Source organism: Tauraco erythrolophus, chromosome 5 (genome assembly GCF_009769465.1).
Source record: "Tauraco erythrolophus isolate bTauEry1 chromosome 5, bTauEry1.pri, whole genome shotgun sequence".
Lineage (NCBI taxonomy): Eukaryota > Metazoa > Chordata > Aves > Musophagiformes > Musophagidae > Tauraco > Tauraco erythrolophus.
In genome coordinates, this window is record NC_141469.1 from 14,558,082 (window position 1) to 14,581,590 (window position 23,509).

General features: G+C 37.6%; 1 protein-coding gene across 4 annotated transcripts in view; it reads right to left on the reverse strand.

The window, feature by feature from the left end:
* INPP4B (inositol polyphosphate-4-phosphatase type II B) overlaps window positions 1–23,509 on the reverse strand; it is a 282,937-nt gene that overhangs the window by 122,607 nt on the left and 136,821 nt on the right. For all 4 annotated transcript variants that reach the window (XM_086612544.1, XM_086612542.1, XM_086612543.1 and 1 more), the window contains 2 exons: window positions 5,166–5,216; window positions 1,712–1,791 (listed from right to left, as the gene is read on the reverse strand). In XM_086612544.1, coding sequence (XP_086468670.1) covers window positions 1,712–1,791; window positions 5,166–5,216 — 131 coding nt within the window. The remainder of the gene's footprint in view (window positions 1–1,711; window positions 1,792–5,165; window positions 5,217–23,509) is intronic.

The following is a 23,509-nucleotide window of genomic DNA, read 5'->3' on the forward strand; positions in this document are numbered from 1 at the left end:
ACCATTTAATATATCTGCAAATTAATTTGAATTAGTATGATATTTGTCTTCTAGTGTTAGTTGCACAAAGAGGACATATAAGACTAAAAATATTAATTAAAAAGTAAATCTGAAAAGGCTTAGAGGTTCAGCTCAAACTAACCTGGCAATCTGTCATCTATAACTTGTTAGTTATCCATCTAAGATTTTGTTTACAAATTAGATGGGTTAGATACAAAATACTTATTCTTTTCAAAGTTTCCTGAAACTTTACTTTCTGTCAAATATTACGGCACCTGTGAGAGGCATTCTTTCAGATGAAGTTCTCAATATGTTAGAGAGGCAAAGTTTGTCCCTAAGAACTTGAGACAACTTGAAATTCTGTAAGAACAGACTCTTACAAACACTAAGTCGGTATTTATTTATGTAGCCATACATCTCCATAGAGAGTAGTCAGTTCACATTTTAGCTGACTGGTTTTATTAGAAAACAAAGTCTTCTGCTTGTTCGGCATGGCATTTTCTGTGTTCAGGAGAAATTAAAATCAAGGCATTTTGTTACCTTTGTCCCGTAAACTACACACACGTATGCAACTACTGTTGTTACAAGAGGAAGGCAGGTGCAGCAATAAAACCAAAATACTCCAAGTAGTTTATGTTTTAAAAAAAAAAATGCAGTGTTCTTGACATAGTGATGGTACCGCAACATCACTGAATGGGTCGTAATTTGGGCTTTCAGCCGAATCAGGCTGGCTTCATGCGCACAGGATAAAGAAAGGAAAACAACTTTTTCAGAGCACCTCTGTGCTATATCCCAGGCAGCACATACGCCAGTGTCTTAGTTTTGCTAGCCACAGCTTCTTCCCTCCCAAAACTTCGCCTATGTAGAAACATGTGAGTTTGGGCAGTTGCTCTGTGAAGCTTACCTGTACCCACCTAGTAATCCCAAATAACCCTCCATTGTGCTTGCAAAAAAAATCAGCTGAACAAAATCCCTGCACTATATAACAGCCAATGAATTCATAGAGAAAATCACCTCCTAAAAGGTTTCCGCTAACTTTCAAAAAGTTTTGATTTGTATCTTGATTCATCTTAAACCATACAAGTCAGTATCAGGGGTGAAAACTCATTTCTCTTTTTTCAGTGCACGGCTTTAACAAATACCTGTTCAGACCAGCCCTAGTTTTTCAACACTGGTTCTGACTGTCCTGCAGCTCTGTACCCTCTGTCACAAATTGGAGTTGTACAGCACCTTCCTCACTGCCATTTGAGTTTGGCTGTGTGTGACAATGAGTTTAGGACACTGCAACCAATTTTACATGAGAGAAGCCTCAAGTCATTAAGTCCGCCGTCTTTCAATAGGCCTAGTAACCCAACCAGCAAACCGTACAGTGTTAATTCTTTAAACCACACACATCAAACGCAACTGAGAACCTTATGCTCCTTTCTAAAAGAAACTTTGAAAGAACATCCCCTGCTTCAAGTTCCCTGTAATTCTTCCACAGGTTATCACACAAAAAAATTACTAACCTTTTCTTATTTGACACATGGCAAGCTCCAGCGTAAAGAACTGGTATTTCATTTTGACTTTGTGCATGATAGAAAAAGAAACACTTCAAGTTGCCATCTAATAAACCTGAACTAATATGGAGTTTCAAACACAGTTGAGCATTGATCATCAAGTACCATGGATTATTAATTCAACATGGTTTAAAATAGAGGAAAACACTTACCTGAGGGTAAGGGTCAACTGTTGCTCCTTTGACTTTACCAAATCTCCTACTCTGAAAGTTGTACAGCCCAGGAAGCTTCGCTAAAAAAAACAAAGTAGGGAAAAAAAAAAGATAAAATCTCTTAATTTTTGAAGTTTTAATTGTTAGGTTTTTTTGGTCTCACACTTGGAAATCTTTCTTTGGTATCTCAAAAAATATTACATTCCCATACAATAATTTGACACTTCATCCAGTAGAAATTTTTTTATGCATTTGTAACGTGATTATCAGTAAATTGTTAAACTCTGGATTTAAAGGCAGGAATCTTTCTCATTAAGAACAGTCTGACATCCTGAAAAAATAACAGGTTGTAAAAGGTACAACCTCAGCAAAATTTTCGTTCAGTACAAGAATTTGTATTTTGCATCTTCTTCTTTCTATATTTCTAATGTCTAGATTACAAGAAAAGCTAGTTTTTCAGGTTTTTACCAAAGTTGTTCTTGCTGTTTTTTCCTCAGGCCTTAGGTACTACCATCTACGTATTCCAAATATCAATGTATCTGCTCAGAAGGTATTTTCACATTGAGTTCAGTGCAAGTTTATTAATAGAAATGTTGTATTTCTCTAGTTTATGGCAGTGTTTCTAAGTACTTGTTTCCTTTATTTCCATTGTAAGGTGGACCTACTCATTGCAGTACAAGTGAAGAAAAACGTACTCATGAAACTAGAATGTCTAAAGTTAAATTAAGCTACAACATTATATCTTTTCCTTCTATCAAAATCACCGTTGCACATCAACAAAATAACGCAAAGAGGAAAACAAACGCATCTTTTGATTTGTGGTTTTTTTCTAACCTCTGCTTATCTCCTGCTGCACATTGCTAAAATCTCATTTGTTCAATTTGCCCAACAGTAGTGTTCTTGCCCTGGGAAAAAATGGGAAAGAAAACAGTCTACAGCCATCTTCTATCCATTTATCTTTCAAATATACAACTTAATATCACTTGCTCTGAATAAATTATAATGAGATCATAAGATCATGTTGAATTTTTGCAAGAAAACAATAAGTAGTATGCAAAGTTTCAGTTTATTACGTTATAGTAATTTTATTCTACCGTTGGAATGACAAAGTAAAATTCCAGGCTAAATTATATATGTTCTTGCATATACAAATTAAAGAAGCATCAAGTTGCTCTGAGTCAACACAGGCTGCATGCAGAGCGCAGCTTTCCCCTTGAGGGAAAAAAAGAGCAGAATTTTTTGCTACTGAGAAGTGTAGCTTCCTCTGGTAAAAAATACTGTGCAGCCTGCTTTCTTTCAGGAAGGCCAGCTAAATACCCATTATTTGAATGCCACCAACAAAGCTCTACGCTAAGACAGGTTTTCTTGCATATAAAATGCACAGTTCAAATCACAATTCTCAATCCAGGTAACCACCAACACTGGTCTCCAATCTGGTAAAGTAATCCATCCATTCCTGTCAATGACACAGGCTCCGATTTCCTGTGCTTTGGTTGGCACTTAAGCAGTGAAGGAATAAAGACGCAAGCTGAGAGTCTAGAGAAGGCTGGGAAAACAGTGGATTTGGGAAGCGCTGAACAGGAAATAAGGAAGAAAAAAGCTTATAGGGAACATATAAAGAAAAACACCACAGCTGTACAAGCCAAGATCATGGTTAGTTTTCACTGCCAAAATAAAATGTGTACTTTTCCAAGAACTACATTCAGGTGTGACGCACAGCTACAGCCTTGCTAGAGGGAACACACAGATAGCTCTGCCTTCCTTTAGATCAGTCGACACAACAGTGTTTCTTCACTAAAAATCTATGGTGGCACAGTTAGCTCAGATTAGTTATTTTCTTACAAGAGCCTATCTTCATAGCACCGTAAGAATACGTTCCACAGCACAACATCTATATAGCAGCCTTTACTCTGGCATTTCATGGCATTCAAGCGCTTGTATTTGCAACCTTACCGTTTGGAAACGGGGAGAGGGATACTTGGAATGAAAGCAGTATAGGCTGGGTCACTTGGGTCTTCTTTCTGCAGCATAATAGAACTATAAATCTGTTTAAGAACCTTAAGTCAGAGTCCTCATATGATCAGGGCTGAGAAGCAATTACACTGCTCTCATATACAATCTAGGAGCTCTGGTCTTTGTACCACGAACCATCTCTGAGTGTCACATCTAGTTCTCCAGGGTCATGAAATTCAAGGTGAATAATTTTATGCGCTTAAACTCTACTTATTTGTCTGTTTCATATTTTTATGCTTATTTAGAATAAAATTTTCTTTGCCTGACAATGCAATTAGGAGTTATTTGCAAAACTAAACAAGATTGTGAATGATCCCATGACCCAATGACCCAAATGAAGAGAGTTATACTAATGTTCAAGGGGACTAATTTCAAACAATTCTGGAGAATGCTTTTTACGATACTGATTTAGGTACAAATAGTCTACCCTGGGGCCTGAACTGGCAGTCTACAACCCAATCTAACTTTGCACACGTGAATTGGAAAGGCTTGAAAAGTAGGCTGTAAAGAGAACTGCTGTTGTAACACTAATTACAGAGTAATGTTCCTCTGTAGTTTTGCTAGTGAGGTACTTAAGATAACAAATCTTAAGATATATGTCTTGAGTAGTTTGATGAATAATCTCAGCTAGCCAAAGAGAAAAGTCTCTATAATAGCTACACGAAAAGTTGAAACACATTGATTATTTCACTAAGATTGAACTTGCTGCCAAGCTACAGATTTTTCAAACACTAGCTCAAGTCCTAGAAACTATGCCAAGGAAGCCCTGGCAACGCAGGAAAGTCAACACCTTAGGCTAAAATTTTAAAAATCCAGTCATTTTAAAAGTTTGCAGACATACGTCTGACACCTACACCAGATGGTGTTTGGTCTTTTACTCAGCTCTAGCAGGAGCAACATTTCCCAGCCCCATGAGGCATTCATATTATCTGGGAGGTTCCAACCTTCTCAGACCCAGAAATGACATCCCAATAACTTTGCCAAAAGGTCTACAGACCTACACAGAAAACTAAGTCCTCCGCACGCCATCGGTGTCATTTCTTAAAGTGAACTCAAAGGTAACTCGTACAGCAGAACTTTTTATACTCTGCACATGAAAAGCAGAAGGCAACAGGCCAGGCCCATTGAGGCAATGCGATTCCAAGCTCTCCATCTCATCCAGATTCCTTGTATTGCAGTAGCAGGAAGTCTAGATAGCTGCATTTGCCTCAGGATAACTTCAGCTGAAAAGGGTTTTCAAGAAACATGTCAATGGGATTACATCAATCACTGAGACTATTACTCCTGCCTTGATTTTTTTATTCATTTAACCCAACTTTTGCTATTAAAAAAGCTTGCTAGCTCCTGTTTAGCAGTTAGAACACTCTTCACTGGGTGTCTGTGTCTGCTGATGTCGTGGGGGGAAAAAAAAAAAATCGATTAAGGAAATAAAATTGCTTACTCCAACATCTGCTCTTGGCTCCTTGTGATCAGGTAGAACACTGGTGCGGACCTGAGAGAGGAAGGAAAAAAAAAAAAGGTAAATGAAATATTACTTTTTGTTGCTATTTTCCAATAAGAATGAGAGAAGTGCTCATATAATTTTTCCTCATACTTTCCACATTTTGGAGATAAATTTAAAGGGAGATATATATGTATACATACAATGTAATAACAATTAACTAATTAATAATTTAAGCACAGTATCCTTTGGTTCCTGTGTAGAAAGTCTCTCACCATTACACATTTATCCATCTCAACTTTCCTGATTCTCTAAAGGGAGAGAGGATGTGCTCATTTGTTCCTTTCCTAAAATCAGACACTTCGGCTCTAACTCAAATGCCAGAATTCTTCATCTAGAGTTGTTATCTAGAACCAACATTTTCAACCACAAATGAAAGAACACAGTACATTAAAAAGTCTCTTCTCCAAATAAGTACTTGCCTTTGCAGTCCCCATCTCACACAATGTCTGGCTCTGTCTCCTCCTGCCACTTCCCGAGCATCTTTGAGGTGACAGATACTTGCAGGCATTCACAGAAAGAAAGTCCTTCTATTCTCCCGTACACAGGACCTCCAGTTGTCCCTGCATTTTTTGCAGGGTGGAGCTGCTGTTGTACACAACTACCTTCCTTTGACAAGAAAAAGTATGGGACAAGCTGACTTCCTGTTACTTCTATATTTCCCAAAACATAGTACAGGTTTTCAGTGTGTGGGTTTACTGTCTATCGCATGTTATTGTGAATGTCGGTTGAGAACAGACAACTGAATAAACAGTAAAAATTAGACAAAGAAAGTATAAGGAAATCTCTGTAACACCCCTCTACCATGATCTGCCAAAGCAGCCCATTGCATTCGCTTGCTGGTACCAGGATGGCAGCTCCAGCAACACACAAGGGAGGCATGTACTGAGCATTCACATCTGTTCAATCACCTTGCCTAAATAACAGATCCATTTACAACACAGCCCCCCAAGGACAAATTTTTGGCTTGATTTCAAAGTAAAACTCAAAACCATTTTGCAAAAGACTTATTTTGTCCCACGCTCTCAAATGTGTCCCTCAATTCTTTTATTCTAGCTGCAACTTCCTATACAAAAAGAAAATTCTCCTTTAAAACAAAGATAATTTTACTTGTCTGCTTGTTATCCTAATACAACCTGTCGTTCAAACAGGCCAACCAAAAATCTACCACAGAGATATAACAAAGTAGAATCATAGCTTTTCTCAGTCAGCTCTTAGCCCTTGATTCTCTGCAGAGAGAACAATTTTTTTTTCTACAAAAGCCTGAAGATAGTAAAAAAATGCTATAATTAATTTAATGAGGGCCAGTACACTTTAGATATCTGTGGGAGTCTTAAATTTGCATGTAATTTTACATTTAGATTTTTTTCAACTAATATAACATTAGCAACTCAGAAGCATTTGGCTTTCTACAGAACATTAGTACAAAATTTTCAACACAAAATTTCTATCTAAATTTTATCTGTAAATACTTCAAGTCACAAGTGAAAATAATATCACTGATATTTCCTTGTTGGTTATACCTGTCTTACCCTCTTGGGAGCTGAAGAAATAACTTATGGCAGATCTGTTTCTGCTGTAAGAAGGGGTATCAATGCCAGACCAAAAACTTTACGTCATTTTAAGATGCTAAAAAGCTGTCCTATATGCCAGTCTCAAACAGGTAACATCTGGCCCATCCATTTTCTAATTATTATGCTTTTTATTCAACAAACAAGAACAAATAATTTAAGAATTAACCTTCCTCTTCGTCACTGATTTACAGGAAGATGCATTTGTAACCTAGAAGCAGCTCAGCAAATATTTTAAAATACGTATAACTGTTTTTGCATGATACTAAGGTGTGCTTTAAAGCAAGAGGAGGCCCAAGTATCTTTTATGCTTATTGTAGAACAGTTTGTGTTGGAAGGGACCTAAAAGATGATCTAGTTCGAGCCTCTCTTAGCATGGGCAGGGACATCTTCCACTACATCAGGTTGGTCAAAGCCTCATCCAACCTGGCCTTGAAAACATAACATATAATATAACAAAAACACATTTCATAACTCCAAATGAGTTAAATAATCACATTTCATAATTCCAAATGGAGTTAAATGTCTGTTGCTTGTTTGCAGTTCCAAGTTCAATTTTACTAGTGTCACAATGAAAGGAGTACAAAAATATCCACAAACTTCATAAAAGTATTTTACAAGTGACAACTGATCAACTGCATGTTTGTTTGTTTTCATTTGGTTTTAACCACTTTATAACCAGTAGTCATACAGCCAAATGTACATAAATACTGTGTTTGGTGAGACTGGCATTATTAGACTGTGCCTCTTCTCTCTGAAATCTATTTCTTTTGAAAGGAAACTGGATTTTTTTGATCTGACTGTGTGCAAATATATATATATTTTTTTTAGAAACAGTTTTAAAATATTCATTAAAAAGAGAAGTCATATGTGTATGTAAATATATATATAGGAGCTATAGTCTGGTCTCTTTCATGTTGTCTGTTGGTTGAGTTCCCAAACATACTTAAACTCTCAGAACACTGCAATTATCAGAGTCCCATTACGAGATGTTCACATAGGCCCAGGCAAGCATCATCACAAACACCAAGTCAGACAGTTCACAACCAAATATAAAACATGAGAAAACAGCTCTGCTCTAGTCCTGATCTGCAAAATGAAGAAGAAGAGAGAAATACAAAGGATTTGAAAGAGTAAATATTCTCCCAGTACTTTACCTGATTAAACAAACTGCTGTACTTTTTAAAATTTTGTCATAAACGAACTATTCCTTAACGGCCCCAATAGTATTCTGAAACAACTACAAAATATAAATACAACCAAAAAAGGCAGATTTTAGTCTCAAGCATCCATTATTCTGTCAGAATTTCTGTTTTCTCATTACTTGCTGTAGGTTTTCCTGAGCAAATTGCAAACCTCTAAACAGCGAGTTTATTCAGAACTGGGATAAGACTGAACTTCCCTGGAATAACTCTAGGCATTACAGCTCTACCTTCCCAGACAAGAGACATATGAAGAAATCAAAAAACGCTTGTAACTTAGGTCAAATGCAAAATGTTTATGACAAGCATTCATTCCAGTGATTTAGCTGGAAAATAATACAACTATTTCGTAGACACCACAGCTTGTCATACCAGGAAGAAAACCAGTGTGCTGGAGTGGATACTCGCGATACGTTTCATTTTCTGTAAATGTCATCTAGAACAATATGCAACGAGTAGCTCTCCTCATACTTTCTAGTGCATTTATCACAGACGTGTCTAAGTGTCAGATTTCTCTAAGCATAAATGCTAAATTCAGATTTAATTAACTGTCCTTTAGTATAAGGCAGTTTTCCGTGATTAAAAAGAACATTTCTTTCAGTCATTTATGGTAGTCTGAGCCACATCCACACACACTGTCAAAGTTCATAAGACTGAATCATTATCATTACTGAAACTTTTGTGCCTGCTCTTAATTAAAGCCTTTGCATTTCAGTTTATGATCAAAGGCCATGTTCAGAAGGCACTTAAGTTTTGCAAAGAAATAATGTCAGATCCTTTTCTCAGTTACTCTAGATTTACCTCATCAAATCACCAGTGGCTTCCAATGACTCCCCAGCACTTCTTGCTGTTGGCTGCTCAAACACACTATTCTGTCAGCACTGTTATATGCTCCCGGCATCTCACAATAACTAGGTACACATCACATCGGGGAAAGCATAGGACAAGAGAGATGACTGAAAGTAGTCACTGAAAAATGTCAATATTGTATCTTCCAGGAAGGCATTCACAATTTCACTCCCTTAGTAGAACTCTGGCAGTGGTATAAGAACACAACACGTGCAGACACTTTTATTTTTACATTACCTGGAAGTGCTGTGGGACAGTGACCATCTGCACCTCTCCTTCTCCCACAGGCCCTCATGCATAGAAAGCGAGCACTGAACTCTGCTAACACAGCCACCGTGACTCCATGGACAGCTGCTATGGACAGTCAGTCCCCATCCTCACCGCCATCGCTTTCCTGCTGGCCACACAGCACCACCCATCAGAGTCAGGGAGCAACTATATTTCTTTTAACTTTTCAATCAAAGAACTTGTAGTTTCAGATACATGGGCTGGATGAGCCGCAAGTGCTGAAAATGTTACAAGGTTCTGCAACAGTATTGATCAGCGTTTATAGGACAGATCCCATTCCAGTACACGCAGCAAATTCCTTTTTACAAGAAGATATTGATGAGACACTGTATATTTACCAGCTATTTATTTTCATCGTACAGATTAACAATTTGCTAAATAGTTCAATCAACACAGCGTAGTCGGCAAACTAAAACACTGCTGTCAATCCTTTGCTGGACACAAGCTTCTGGGATAGAGAACAAAGCTAATACAGTCATTTTCCAACGTTTAGTGTGTAATTATTTGTAAGAGTCCATATAAAGTAAAAAAAGAAAAAAAAACCTTTTCCCAATAGGCATGCACGTGGTATTGCAAGGTTTACAGTTCCAGTGGAAAAGTTGCTATGCAGAGACACTAACAAATGTTAAAATTGAATTAAAGATGAGAAGAACTAAAAGGATCATAAGCTATATCAACTTTACTGCAACGCTTTCACAGTAGTCTAATAGATATATTATGTTGATTATATATACTATATTAATAAAATATAAAATATTTTTACCTCTATTTCCCTATGATCTGTAGTAGGGAAAGTCCTACTGATATATATGCCCCTATCATTTGCTGTATACCAAGTGACAGTTTCAGCTGTTTATTTATCTGAAAGAATCAAACCAAAGGGTAGGCGTATCTGCATATGGCTGAATACTTTTTATAGGCAGCGTTTGATCCTGACTCTCTTCCAGAGTGTAGAGTCAGAATCATTCACTTGTGAAGCACTGAGGCTATATATTACTTCCAGGCACACTTTTCAAGAAATAATACGAGGATAATAGGAAATACAAACTTCTCAGTCTCTAAGAATCATCCTAAACTGCTTTTTTTCCCCAATTTCTCTGCAACTGAATATCTTTCTCTTCTCTCTGTAGGCTGCATCTTTGTATGCTTTCTAGAGAGAAGTACCAACACGTGGTACAAGATAAGCATTATGACATCCCACCAAGCAAAGTCTGAGGTTAACAAAATTTAATAGCTCATGTAAGTGCATTACTAGGGGTATGAATAACGAGCACAAAGCTGCAAAAGCCTTGAGTATTTGATTATAAACAGTCTCATTTGTTATTTTTTACAGTTTGGGCATATGATCAGAATTGCCCCCAAAAACTGAAATTCACAGTTCAGAAATAACAATTACTTAAAAACTCTCTCTGTACTGAGGTCATCACAAAAACCATACCACCTCTGCAACATCCAAATGGAAGCTGGAATAGATCAAGTGACAGAAAAATCTGTGCATTATGAGCGCTTTGGGATATGCTACAGGGAGTCAGATCAGATCCACCAAGGCTTGTTAACTCAGTGTAACAGTGCCAGAGCTGTACTACCCCGTACTGTGCCTCCACGCAAAACGATACTGAATGTATCCATACATTGGCCTGCTGTAGCCCAGGTTCCAGGAAGAGGTTGCAGCTTGGGTACAGGGCTCAACTCAGCATGGCTCTCAGCTTCAGCTGCTGACACTCAGTCTGCAAATTATCAAACACAACTAAGAACTGACTGTACTGTACTGACTGAAGATGCGCTAGGAGGAAAAAAGGCAGCTCCAGTTAATGCTCTTTCCCCCACAAAGCACTAAGATCACAGGCACAGCTTCTTCCCCATTATGCTCCAAAACTGAAATACACAAAGACAAAAATGACACATTTGAAACACCGTTATAATAACCTCCCTATAGCTAGGTCTATTCTCTTCCACAGCTATTCATATGATAAATAACTGATCCTTGAAAGCAAAGTCCTAAGTTTGATTTATCTCTTGGAGTCAATGTAAATACGAAAAAAGCTGTCAAGTCTATCCATATAAATCTAAATAATCTTTATTATGTTTTCCGTGTATGAAATAAGAAAAGCAAGGAAGAAACTGTTTATTTACCTTGTTAGCGTAGTACACAGCATGAGCACTAGATTCAATTTTTTTAACTTATTTGCCTATTTGAAACAGCTTCCCCCCCCCCCCCCACTGAGAAAGATCTGTCAACTGCAAGGTTATGCAAGAGATTAAAAGTGACAAAGAAAAACGGTCTTTATAAATTATAGATAATTAACATTTGAGTCTTAGCATCATTAAAAATAGATGCTCTTCTGCTACTAGTAACTAATCTGCTCTTTCTTGACACTTGGGGTACAGACACTCTGCCAGTATCAGTTGTTAGCCGTACGTTGTGTTTTGGGGAGAAGAGAAGCCCTGTATTGCTGCACCCTGTTCACACCCAGCTCAGAGTTACTGCAGACCCATGCTGCAAAGCATTCTTGTTTTGCACGACAAGATCGCCACCCACTCCCCTGGCGACCCACTGCTAGCAAAGATGACCTTCGCACTGCGGTTTCAGCACACACAGTTTGCACCCATGAAGAAACACCCACGAGCAACAGTGGGAGCATTGCAGGGGGCTGAAACACCGGCCCTTCTCAGCTGCAACGCACCCAGCCATGACAGGGGAGTCAACCTTGTTTGGTTTTGGGTTTTTTTTTTGTTGTTGTTGTTGTTTGGTTTGTTTTGTTTTGTTTTTGTTTTTTGTTTTTTGTTTTTTTAAGATGTTGAATTTTTGCCATCATTACTAATGACCACTGGTAGCAAAAGAATGAAATACAGGCCTTTTCTTCTGCCCCTCGGTTCTTTGGAGCAAAGCCCAACCATGTGAAAGTCTTCTGCAGTGTTCCATAGGTACCAAATATTCTAGGCATTTCCACACTTACAATTTTTATATAATATAACATAACGTCATGTTTGAAGTCCTTAGTCCTTACAATCAGCCAGTAGGCTGGTTGCTTCCCACCCCCCGCATCATAATTTCCAGGAATCACCCCTTTAAAGTCTGTTGCATATTGGTAACCATCCACAAAATCCAAAGAGTAAAAATCCCCTCCTAAGTGCTTGTGATGCCGGCTCTCCCCCCTGCCTGCTTTCACCGTGAAATAAAAGTCACAGAAGACAAATTCCAGCTTCTATCAGCACGCTACTGATGGAGCATTTGTAAGATTTTTTGGCTATTCATTTATATGGGCCAGCCAACGGAGAGTTGTTACTTGCTCAAATCCAAATACCTCAGGCCGGTTATTACAAATCCACTATCCAAAGATCACTGACACAGACTCCACAACCCCAAAAAAGCAGCAGTTAACTGCAGCCAGAGAAACCCAGATGTTCTGACAAATTACATCCCAAAGAATACTCGCTCCAGAATGATTAAAAAAATAGGATGCAGACATAGATATATAGGCTTTTATTTCACGCTTCTTCTCCCCATCACCCCCTCAACCCCCCAACCAGCTGTGCATATGGCTTGAGCAAAACAGGACTGATCCGGCAATCTCTCAGTCTATCTGCCTGAGCATCTTGCTCCCTGAAGCAGCAGACTACAACCCAAATGTTCAAGCTGGAATTTCATGGAAAAATGCTTTCCTAAAATGAAAGTATTCAGTACTGCTCACAGGGTCTGAGGCAGCTGGATAGAGGAAAAAAAACAAAAATCTCATTTCCATATGAGTATTGGAGAACATGTGCCAAAAAACCATGCTAGAGGAGCCAAGGAAAGAACTTGTACTCTAACCACTTATTTCAGGGGACACTTGAGAGGATACAAGCCAGGAGTGGTGAAAAGCTTACACAGTTGTCTGATGAACAGCCAGACAACACAGTCTCACTTCAGTGTACGACGCACAACATAAATTAAGGCAAATATTGCTGGACCGACCAGATGATGAGCTCAATGGCAATATAAAATTACTAGAAAACAATCTTCTGCATCAAAACTTGAGTAAAAATTGCACTATGAATATCTTAACAAAATGAATTAAGATTCCCATTTCTTCTTTACTGAATAAACAGTGCATTTTTCAGTATGCTAAAATCTGCATTTCATAATTTGTATCTACTGCCATAAAAATTGCATTAAAGTCTTCAGAAATCTTACTAAAAATTAAACATGACACCATTCACTCTGATGAGCAAGTTACTTACAAGAAACAGAGTTTATATTTGCATCTAGTACAGGTATTGTTAGTATTAATTGCAAGACTCAAAATAGGTTGATTAGAATAAGACCTCACAGAGGTGTTTATTCAATATAACACTCTGAGTTCTGCTCTGTCAGTTGGTCTTGACCTTCATTTCCCACTGGGTGTCTACATCAGGGAACTCCAGCCGTGGATTTTCCCTCCCGTTACTGCTACAGGCAGTTGTGGCAGTATCATCACCAAAGAATTTTGGTGAAGACTTAGAAGAAATAACATCACTTCCCTAAAGTCTGTGCCATGCTTACAAGCAGTGCCCATCACCCAGTGTTCTGGACATCCACAGGAGATGTTGAGAGAAGCAGAGGAAGCTGCTTCAGCTCTACTGTATGAAAGAATGTGCAAGAGTACACCTTTTCCCACTCCCCTCAAAAGCAATCATGAAAGTCTGAAAAGCAATCAAAAGTCTGATATTCTAATAAAATTAAGTATTAGCAACACGGAGCTGCAAGAATCTCCAAGATCATCTGTTTCAATATTGTACTGTCAGACACTACACAATCAAACTCCCTTCACACATTTTTGAACTACACCTTGAAATTATTTGAATTTCTTCTCCCAGTGTTCTGACTGGGAGGTCATTTCAAAAAAAAAAAAAGATTGCTATAATAGTTCAGAGTCATTTTCTAATTGGCAGTCCAGCATTATTCAGACAGTTTATACTCATTTGCTCTTCTGCCAACATGGACTTTTAGCTAAGTAATTAGTTTCTGTTCCTCATGCTGGCCGCCTGATGCATTCATAAGAAAGAAATCATACACACTCTCATACTTCACTTTGTTAGGATAATAAACCAAGCTTTTCCAATACTCTGTCATACAATAGGCTTTCCGTTCCCCAGATCATTCTATCTGTTTCAGTCTTAATTCATCTTTCTTGAACACAAATGATTGCATTACTGACAGCTTTCCAGAAAACGCCTAACTCATGTATATTGAACGTAGCTCTCTGGACTCATCTGGGAATCCTGTTTGCCTCTCTCCACTGCATTAGATCTGCTGCTCAGTAACACTTTGATCAACTAATTTACCTGCATTTTCCTTCGTAGAATTTGTTTGCGATAGATGAAGTTTTTAGTTAATCCAAAAAGTTCACGTTAGTAGAAAATACAGGAAACGACTGTTTTTCATCCCATTTCTATTATTCTAGACTTCAAGCAGCTGTGTGGGTAAAGAGTTCTCTCAGCTGGCAACCCCTTTTCCCTTGGAGACTGGGAGCAAACACCGAATTTTTCTCTAATAAGGAGAAGCTTGAAGCACTCTCACATACATTTCCAGAAAAGCAGGGAAGAGAAGATTTATCAACGAGGATTTTTCTTTTGTTCTTATGACAGTTTGTGATCATGTTGAAAAGACAGTGGAAGCTAAGGTCTGGTGCTGGTATTACCTAACAGATGGTAATTCACTTCTGGTTTGGGGAACTCTGGGTAAAACTGCTCATCAGATTGACTGTGGTAGAAGGCATAAATATGAGTTAGACAGATGAGAGGGGAGTACATAAATTTTTTTCAGGCTTGCTATGAGCTCTATGTTCTTTGACTTTGTAGAAAGGATCTACCTATTAATCAAAGTCCTCTCTAGGAAGCTTCTAGAACTGTAGAACTGCAGTACTGTCAAGCGACTGACTCTCGTGTCTGGGGCTCCCTATGCTTCATCCACACTGCTAGCAATCCTCGCTTGAGAGGAGCAAGGAATTTTCTCACAGGAACATCCAGAAGCTCCTGGGAAAATAAACATTCCCAACCACCCAAATATAAACATTCCCAGCTATCCAAATACAAGCATTTCTCAAAATATCTACAAAGAAAAGATGCGCAAGTTCATATTTTCACTTGAGAAAGCATTTTGACTAAAACAGTTAAACTTGTAGAACTAGAATTAAGTTCCTAAGTATATAAATACCCAAACAAACAACCTACTTGTCAGCCTTTTTTAAACAAACAGACAACCTTTGAAGGTGCTCTGACCTTTGCACAACCTTCTCTCTTCTGAGATGAGAAACTGAAAGGGTTCTTATTTATTTATTTGTTAAATAAACTCACTGCTGGCTTCAGAAGTGATTTCAAGATAGACGTCTCATCCCTCTCACAATCTAAATGAGTTTCTGCTGTAAAGGCAAGAAGCAGGTATCACTGTGGGCCTACTTTACCTCTGCAGCAACCTAAACACAGTTTTGTACCTACAAGACAAGGCGAAAAGCAGACATCACACGGTTCCTTTACTTCTCAATACAGAGTTGTAACAGAGACAGGTTTATGTTTTATTGAATTGTTTTATCAGTGAAATTATATTCATAGTCACTTCCATACAAAATGCACGTGATTTTGATCTCAAAACCATTTTACAGAAAGTCTGGTTTTCCTCACCTAAGTGTGTGTCATCGTGCATAACTGTCATATTAAGACAAACCTTTTTTCTTCCACCCACTACATTGTCAATTTTATGTTCTTTTAAAGCGTAACTGCAATCTGCAAGACATGGCAATCCTTTTTCACAAGCGTGATCAAGCTCTTGCAGATCTCTTAGTTAATACCAAATAAGCTACGAGCACCCTACTTTCAGAATGAAAAGTAGGGTCAGGAAAGTCATAGTCAGGGCCGCCTGTGGTGAGTAATTAAACTCCAATTCAAAGTATCAATAATGACATTATGTAAATATTTTAAAGTAATTATTTGTTTCTTTCAGAATTTATATACTGATGATGCAAAAAGATACTAAGGCTCAGAGTAAACACCAAATATATTTAAATGTTTCACTACTTAAAAAAAAGAGATTAACTTTTTCTAAAAGTGATAAGTAATCTTCTGGAATTGTTTCAGTTGTGCTTTATCAGCAAATGAATGTAAAACATTAGGAACAGAATTCTCAGCAAAGATGTTTAGGTCTGAAACTTGACCATGCTTCTATTCCTGTGTCAGTTACAGATTCTTGTTTGCTTTTATCTTGCAACTTATTTGGAAATTCAGTAAGGTAAAGTTTTCTGGGAAAGATAGTATCTGTTATTAGATGAGCTGATACACGATGCAAAGAAAGAGACAAGTTTTTCTGGTCTCCCTCAGGAACTCAAGAAAGCTTGTGCTCCTGTTTGTTTCCTCCATCATATCTGCTTGTCTAATAAAAGGCTACCTATTGCTGCAGACCCATAGACCACCTCAAAATTGCCCTAAGTTAAGCAAGAAAACACACTCTGTGATCTTTTCTGACATTTCAAAGCCAAGTCATCTTCCTTCTAGCCCACCAGACATCTTCTGTAAGGTATCCAAATGTCAGCCACAACACTACAGCTTCTTGAATGAAGTTGCCACAACCAGGAGACAGGAAAGTTATAGCACAAACTCTGGTGACAGCTTTCTGCCCCCTCCCTTTCACATTTCACACGCTGCTCCTTCACTTCTGATGCACGATACAATTTTTCCACAATGGCATCCTTTGTTGCTTCCAACCGTGCTCTGCTAAGACAACAACACTTCCAGACTCACCCTTTGCTTCTTCAGCAAATGACATGAAATACTGTAGGACGCAGACATTTGAAGTCAGTATTCTATCTCAGGATACATTGACATCGGGAATGGGAATCAGAAATTTCAGAGAGGCGTGTAGTTCAGTGCCATTGAACAGAAACTCTGGTTTCAAAAAATATTCTGTCAGTAAACACCCTTAGCTAATCTTCTTCCAAAACCTGCCAACTCATTAAAAGTCGAGTTGCTTTGAAGAGGTGTCTAAGATTCTGTTTAGTTTGGGTCCAGGTTTAGGTAAACTGGCTTATGGAAGATACCTGTATTTTAAATCATTAACAGTTCTCAGAGATCAAAATCAATATTAGAAATGCACTAGAAAGTGAGAAAGTACAACAAGAGTAGAGGATAAAAAAGCACACACATTTCAGCAGGAATGCTTTCATGTCATGTAGATTAGATGACACAGATTTGATTTCTGTCTAAATAAATCAAGGGAACAGATCTATCTTGCCACAGACGATGAAAATTTGCATAATTTTTAATGGCTGACTACAGATATCGCAACATCTTGAGAAGGACTTTTGAAAACAAGTAGGAAACTATCTACTTAATAAACAGCACATAGGCTATACTTTTAAAAATGTCTTAGTAGCCTCCCACATCACAATAATTTTAATTTATCAGCTTCACAGGAACGGTACTAGCTGCACTCAAGCACAAGTAATACAGCAAAGTTGAGCAAATACAGGCTTTAGCATAGTGAAGCGGTGTTCGTCTTCACTTTATCCAAGTACAGGGCAGCCTACAATTCTCCTCACTTCTTCCTCCACACTCAGTAGAATCTTTTTCCCTGATACAGGGAATAATTATTTATACCAAGAAAAGCCTTTTAATACAAGATGAATTACATCAACAGCAGTTATACATGTAAAAATATGGTAATCTCTTCAGCTTGAGGACAGGTTGTGACATAGCGCCCTGAATAGCACAGCATCCTATATGCTGACAGGATGGTGATTCTTCTAGGAAATTAATGTTTAGAGGTTTCCCCTTCCACAACTCATATCTAAAAGATATATGCAACAAAGAGTATCTTACATGTGAAATAATGTCATATTCACAGAGCATTTTGCAACTCATACAATAAATTGTGTAAACGATTACAGGCCCTCTGCATCCAACATGATTATTAAAGCAGTTGCCCAAACTCAGCCATCTTGCAGATGGGTGCTTTTAACAAAAATCAGAAGCAACGCAGAACTCCAATGGATCAAATGTGTGAATCTAACAGATTCAAGACATGAACTAATTTTGCATGAATGACAAGGCTCATGTGCCTACTTCTCTAATACACCCCATGCAAATTCTAGTGCTAAAAAATGCCAAATCCAGCAGCTGAATTGTACAATTTCATTCATAAGCAAACTCCCAAGCCCAAACCAAAACCTATGAAACAGAAAAAAAAACCAAAACAAAACTCCAAACCACCCACAAACACTCCCCCAACACGTTTATGACTTTTTTTCTTATGCTATGGGTAAGCAGTCAGGATATGCTTACCTAGAACAGTAACAGCCGCATTTATAAATGACAAAAAAAGAATGAGAATCTAATGAGATCGATGAATACTGGAGGCATTTGAATGAACTCTGCTTAACATCTGTAATTTATTCCACCTATGAGTGGAATAAATGAGAAGAGGATAAAACACCTGACAAGAAAGCGGATACATAGAAAATTAAATTCAGAATCAGTCATGTTAGAGTAGTTATAAGACTTGTGTGTCATACTTGCTCTTCTAGCATCAACTACTGGAAATGGATATGTACGTGTGGGATTAGCTTATTCTGATATTACAAATATAAACTCACTGAGTGAAATGGTATTTTTGAGTAATACTTCATTTTATCTATTCCTCTCATGTCAGATCATTTTAAATTACTAATAAAATGCAATAACAAATAGTTAATTGTTTTGCATTATGGATTGTGTTCAATATATTGGTGGCTTTTTCCCAACAATTTCCCAAACAATTTTTTAACTCAAGACCACAAAGAAATAAGGATACAAGAGAGGCAAAATCACCAGAGAAATAGGCTACAAAAAGCTATTTGTATTTGGGATAAGGAGGAGAGGAGAGAAAGGTCCTGATTCAGGAAAGCATTGTATCTTAGGCATCAATTCAGCAGCTCTCTAAATACTTTTGCTATCCCAAATGAAAGCAAAGGAGAATGTAAAAGAAAAATAATAAAAAAGGATTCTATTTTTTTTTTTACAAGCAATGGATTAATCTGAATGAAAAAACTTGCTTAATGATAAATGACACTTTATGAGAATATGCATAATATAGTGGAAAGAGAGCATAACTTAAAGGAGAAAAAAAGATATTTTTTAAACATGATTTGAAATAGCTTGTAACAGGTTATTACATCTTTCTGAAGACTGAAAAATCCCAGCTTCACACGTATTTCCCAACTTGGTGATTATTTTGCACAGAACTAGTATCATCAGAATTTGTTTGAAATAAACACTGAAGCTTTTCCCCCAATCTTAAAACCTCCATAAAGCATGTCTAGATTTATTCTATAATTAATACACAGTTAATTTCTCAAAAGAAAGAGTAAGAGGTTAAAATGCTTTTCAGTCTTTTGACTAACAAAATTTTATTAAATGGAAAAAAACACTTATAATTCAGTAGGTTAAGAATTTACCTCCCTCACCCCCCCCCAAAAAAAAAAAAATCAGAAAATCAAAAAAGATATTCCCATACATACATACTATAATTTACCTCAATTTCTTCTATTTGCACATAAATGTAAGCGTCATTAGAAGTAGTCTTTACTCAGAGGTACAAGAACAAAAATGAGAGGTTAAGGTGAAGTACATAGATTGTTTATTTGTACACCTTCAGTGACACAGTCTAAAAGGGGTTAATTTCTTTCTATAACATTCTATGATTTCATGAAGTCACTCTGAGTTTTAAGCACTAAAGATCTTGAAATAATACCTAATTTAATACTGTTGCAAGAACCTGAACTCCAAACTTGTCAGCATAAGCATCATCAGAGCATTTAATGAAAAGCTCTTCATTAAATTCCATACATTTTCTTTTTGAAAGGATCAGAGTGGAATAAAATCAACATTAACCATCTTCGGCACATCACTCCCTGCAAAAACTAAAATACAGTTGGACTATGTCCACATTTAAAAATAACAGCTGAACATTATTTTTAAAGGAAAGCCCAGCATTGATTCAAATTGCATGTGAGGCTTCAGCTCAAGATGATATTTGGATTGACAAAATGTGCACGACAGGTCTGATTTAAACACTGCAACTTAAAATTCTCATCCTCCTACACAGACATCATGGCACAGAAAGGCAGTGAACTCTGTACTGTTCTCTACACCACCATCGCTTCACAAACCCGTGAGCAATTCACAATTCCATATATCTCGAGAGGGACAGTTTAAGGGCATACAAAGGTCTCAAAATCCCAAGAAATCTCAAGTTTGCTCTCAAGTCAATGATACCTGCCTTCTTCCTCATATATGAGACACGAAATCAAGACCCCCTCAATGAAATTCACGGAGAATGTTTCGCAATCTCCAGAACCACAAAATTACAGACCTCTGCAGGGAGGAGGTGACCTCAAGGAAATTCTTTTCTGATCTGCATTCATCTCTGGAAAGTCATCTAGTATCTATTTAGAACAAAATAATTTTGCCTCCAAAATTGAGGGCCTAGGCTACTGAAGTCCCCACCGTAAGTCCAGGATGCCAGTACACTGCTCCTCATGTCTTTTCATTTTTGTCATGATTATTTTTGTTTCTACCATCACAATTTCATTCATCTGTTAATTTCTTTTCCTACATAGCATCTTTGTTCTTAGCACTTATCAATTTATTCCCATGGCAAAAGTGTATAAGAAACGCTGCCACAGTGAAACATGCAGGTCCTGAAACAGCATCTCACTTAATATCTCACCATTGCTCACAAGAAGACACAGAAAAAGGTATTTTCAGCCTCTGTCAGAGAGAATAGGTTCAGATTCCACAACACCCAGAAAACACCAAGACTCTGCTTTTCTTCAAGACTTATATGCCAATTGCAGTGTACCCAAGATCTTTTTCTCCTAGAAGAATGATTTTTCCTTCCCTCCACAATGAGATGAATGCAGAGAGCTGCAAGCCCCTGCAGAGCGAAGTTGATACTTACATCTCAGCCTTGACAATACTAGTAAGGATCACACACCAGATGCAGTTTTCCAGGATTTATTCACTCCCCCAAACAAAGTTTCTGGAGCCGCTATGCCAAGCTTCCACTCTTTTTCATTCTTTACTACCAAGAATTTAACACTGAAGTTTGTTGCAGAAGTTTTCTTTTCATATAATTTGTTATGAAGACTTACAACCGATGTGTAAAACACACGTAACATCTATTATCCTATTTTATGTTATAGGCATAAAAAGGAAATCTATGTCAAGAAATCCCTTCATAAAAAAAATATTACCATTTCCCCTTTTGTAGCTTTATTTGTAAAGATAGCTGGCAGAAGCCTTTGGAAAAGATCCACTGCTGCTGAAGAACACGCATCAGGACCACTTTTTGGTGCATCAGTTTGTTCCTTCTATGGATTATCCAAATGATAGAGTATTTCATTTCTAAATTCAGTTTCCACTTAAAAATACTAGTACTGCGTAAGTTATATTTAAACAAACATGGTTCTTCCAAAGACAATGTTAAGAAGCAACAGTTGGAAGTGTCAATATCACCATTAGCGTCATTAGTTCTGTGGCCAAAGATCTCCTATTAATCCTTCTGTGTTCCTGTGTGGATTAAGATCCTTTTATAATCATGCACTTCACTTGACAAGTGCCTACAGTCAAGCGACCTCCTGCCAGTACTGCAGCTACCATCAACTACCAAATAACATCAACTTCAGATAAAACAGTTGAAAAAGTCAAGTCTGGCAGTTTGCTAAAAAACATTCTTTAAAATTAGAGAATTACTCATATTTTTAACCTTTTCTTAATCGACTGTTTTACAGATGGTAAAAGATGTCTTGACAGCATAGCTGCTATTCCTGTTTCATTTCATCTAAGAAATAATGATGTCATCTCAGTACACTATTCTTTCGAAGAAGGAAAATCTGCAGACTGACCATCATTTTGCCTTGAAAACACTTCTCTGTAAAGATAAGCACCAGTACCTAACTAATACCATTTAAGAAAACCACGCTTCCTGAGCAGAGGCTGTGCTGTGTTTCCAGCAGTGTCTCCATATAGAAAACTAACAACAAAAGCCACTTCCAGTTACGCGGTTCAATTGTATTAGCAGTAGTATTTTTTCCTCTCACTTTTTTCTCGCCTAAGTTTCCCACATCCTCCACCGATAACATACAGCCCAAACACATTCTTTATAAATTCTGCTCTGCTGGCAACCCATGAATCATCTGGCAAAATAATTCCTCTTGCGTGCAGGACACAGCTAACGGCTGCCCCGTGGCACAGGGCCAACGTAGCACATATACTTGCTCTTGAGACACTAGGAGTCAGCACGGTTACACTGAACCCATTCTTAGAAAAAAAGCTTGGAACATGCTCTCGGAAAAGAGCTCTACTCCTTTCTGCTTAATTTTTTTTTTCTTCTTTAGTAACCAAATATTGAACCAGGCTCTGCACTTGACTTACAGCAGCCAGTTTGTAGTCATCAAGTTCACAGCACAAAGGAAAGTCCTCTCTGCTTTTCTAAACTTCCACATTCTCCGTCTTTTTCTATCAAAGCCTTAGCTAACGGGATTTGTGGAGTGTCAAATTCAAAATGATGAAAGTTCACAAATATGCCTTTCAGCTTTCTTTTAATACGCACCACAACATGTGGCCAAACAAATTCCTGGGTGTTACATGCCAACCTTTATAACAGGGTTCCACAGAAATTCTTTGTTGTACAAATATTTAATTGCTGTACTTACACTATATATGCCATTTTCCATGAAAACACACACACATCAGTCTGAGTTATATGTTTGTTCTGTAATCTAGTCCTGATTTCCCTGCTTTTTACTTACAGAGAGTAAGATCTATTCTCTGCATGTATGAAAAAAATTTTCTCACAAATGGCTTTGCGCTCCTGCAAGTTACAGAAATTCCTGTACAGTACATGAGGAGAGTCTGAGATCCATATTTCAAGTTAAAGAAAAAAAAAAAGAAAGAAAAAAAATAATCTCCACATGTTTGCATATTAAAACGAGCAACAATGCCACACTCAAAAAAAATGAAAACAAGTTGCACTAAATAATCAAGGCGACGTCCCCAAGGGCTAACTGGCAACAAAATAGGAAAAAACCAAATTGTTTCAGTGAAGGTTAAACACAGTAACGTTTAAATTAAAGGTCACTCAATTAGGTAGCTCAATTAAATGCCAGCTCAAATCACATTCCACTTCTCATCATTCATAGTAATAATCTGTGCAACTCTCACCCCAACACATCCCTTCCTGCAACAAAGGGTTAATAAACCCAGAAGCTATGGCAATGCTTCAGGTACCAATTCTCTGTGACAGATCCCAGTTTATTTCAGGTAGATGGGTGAACTCTAGCCACAAAACCATTAAAAGAAGAATTCTGCTTCTACTACCTTTATT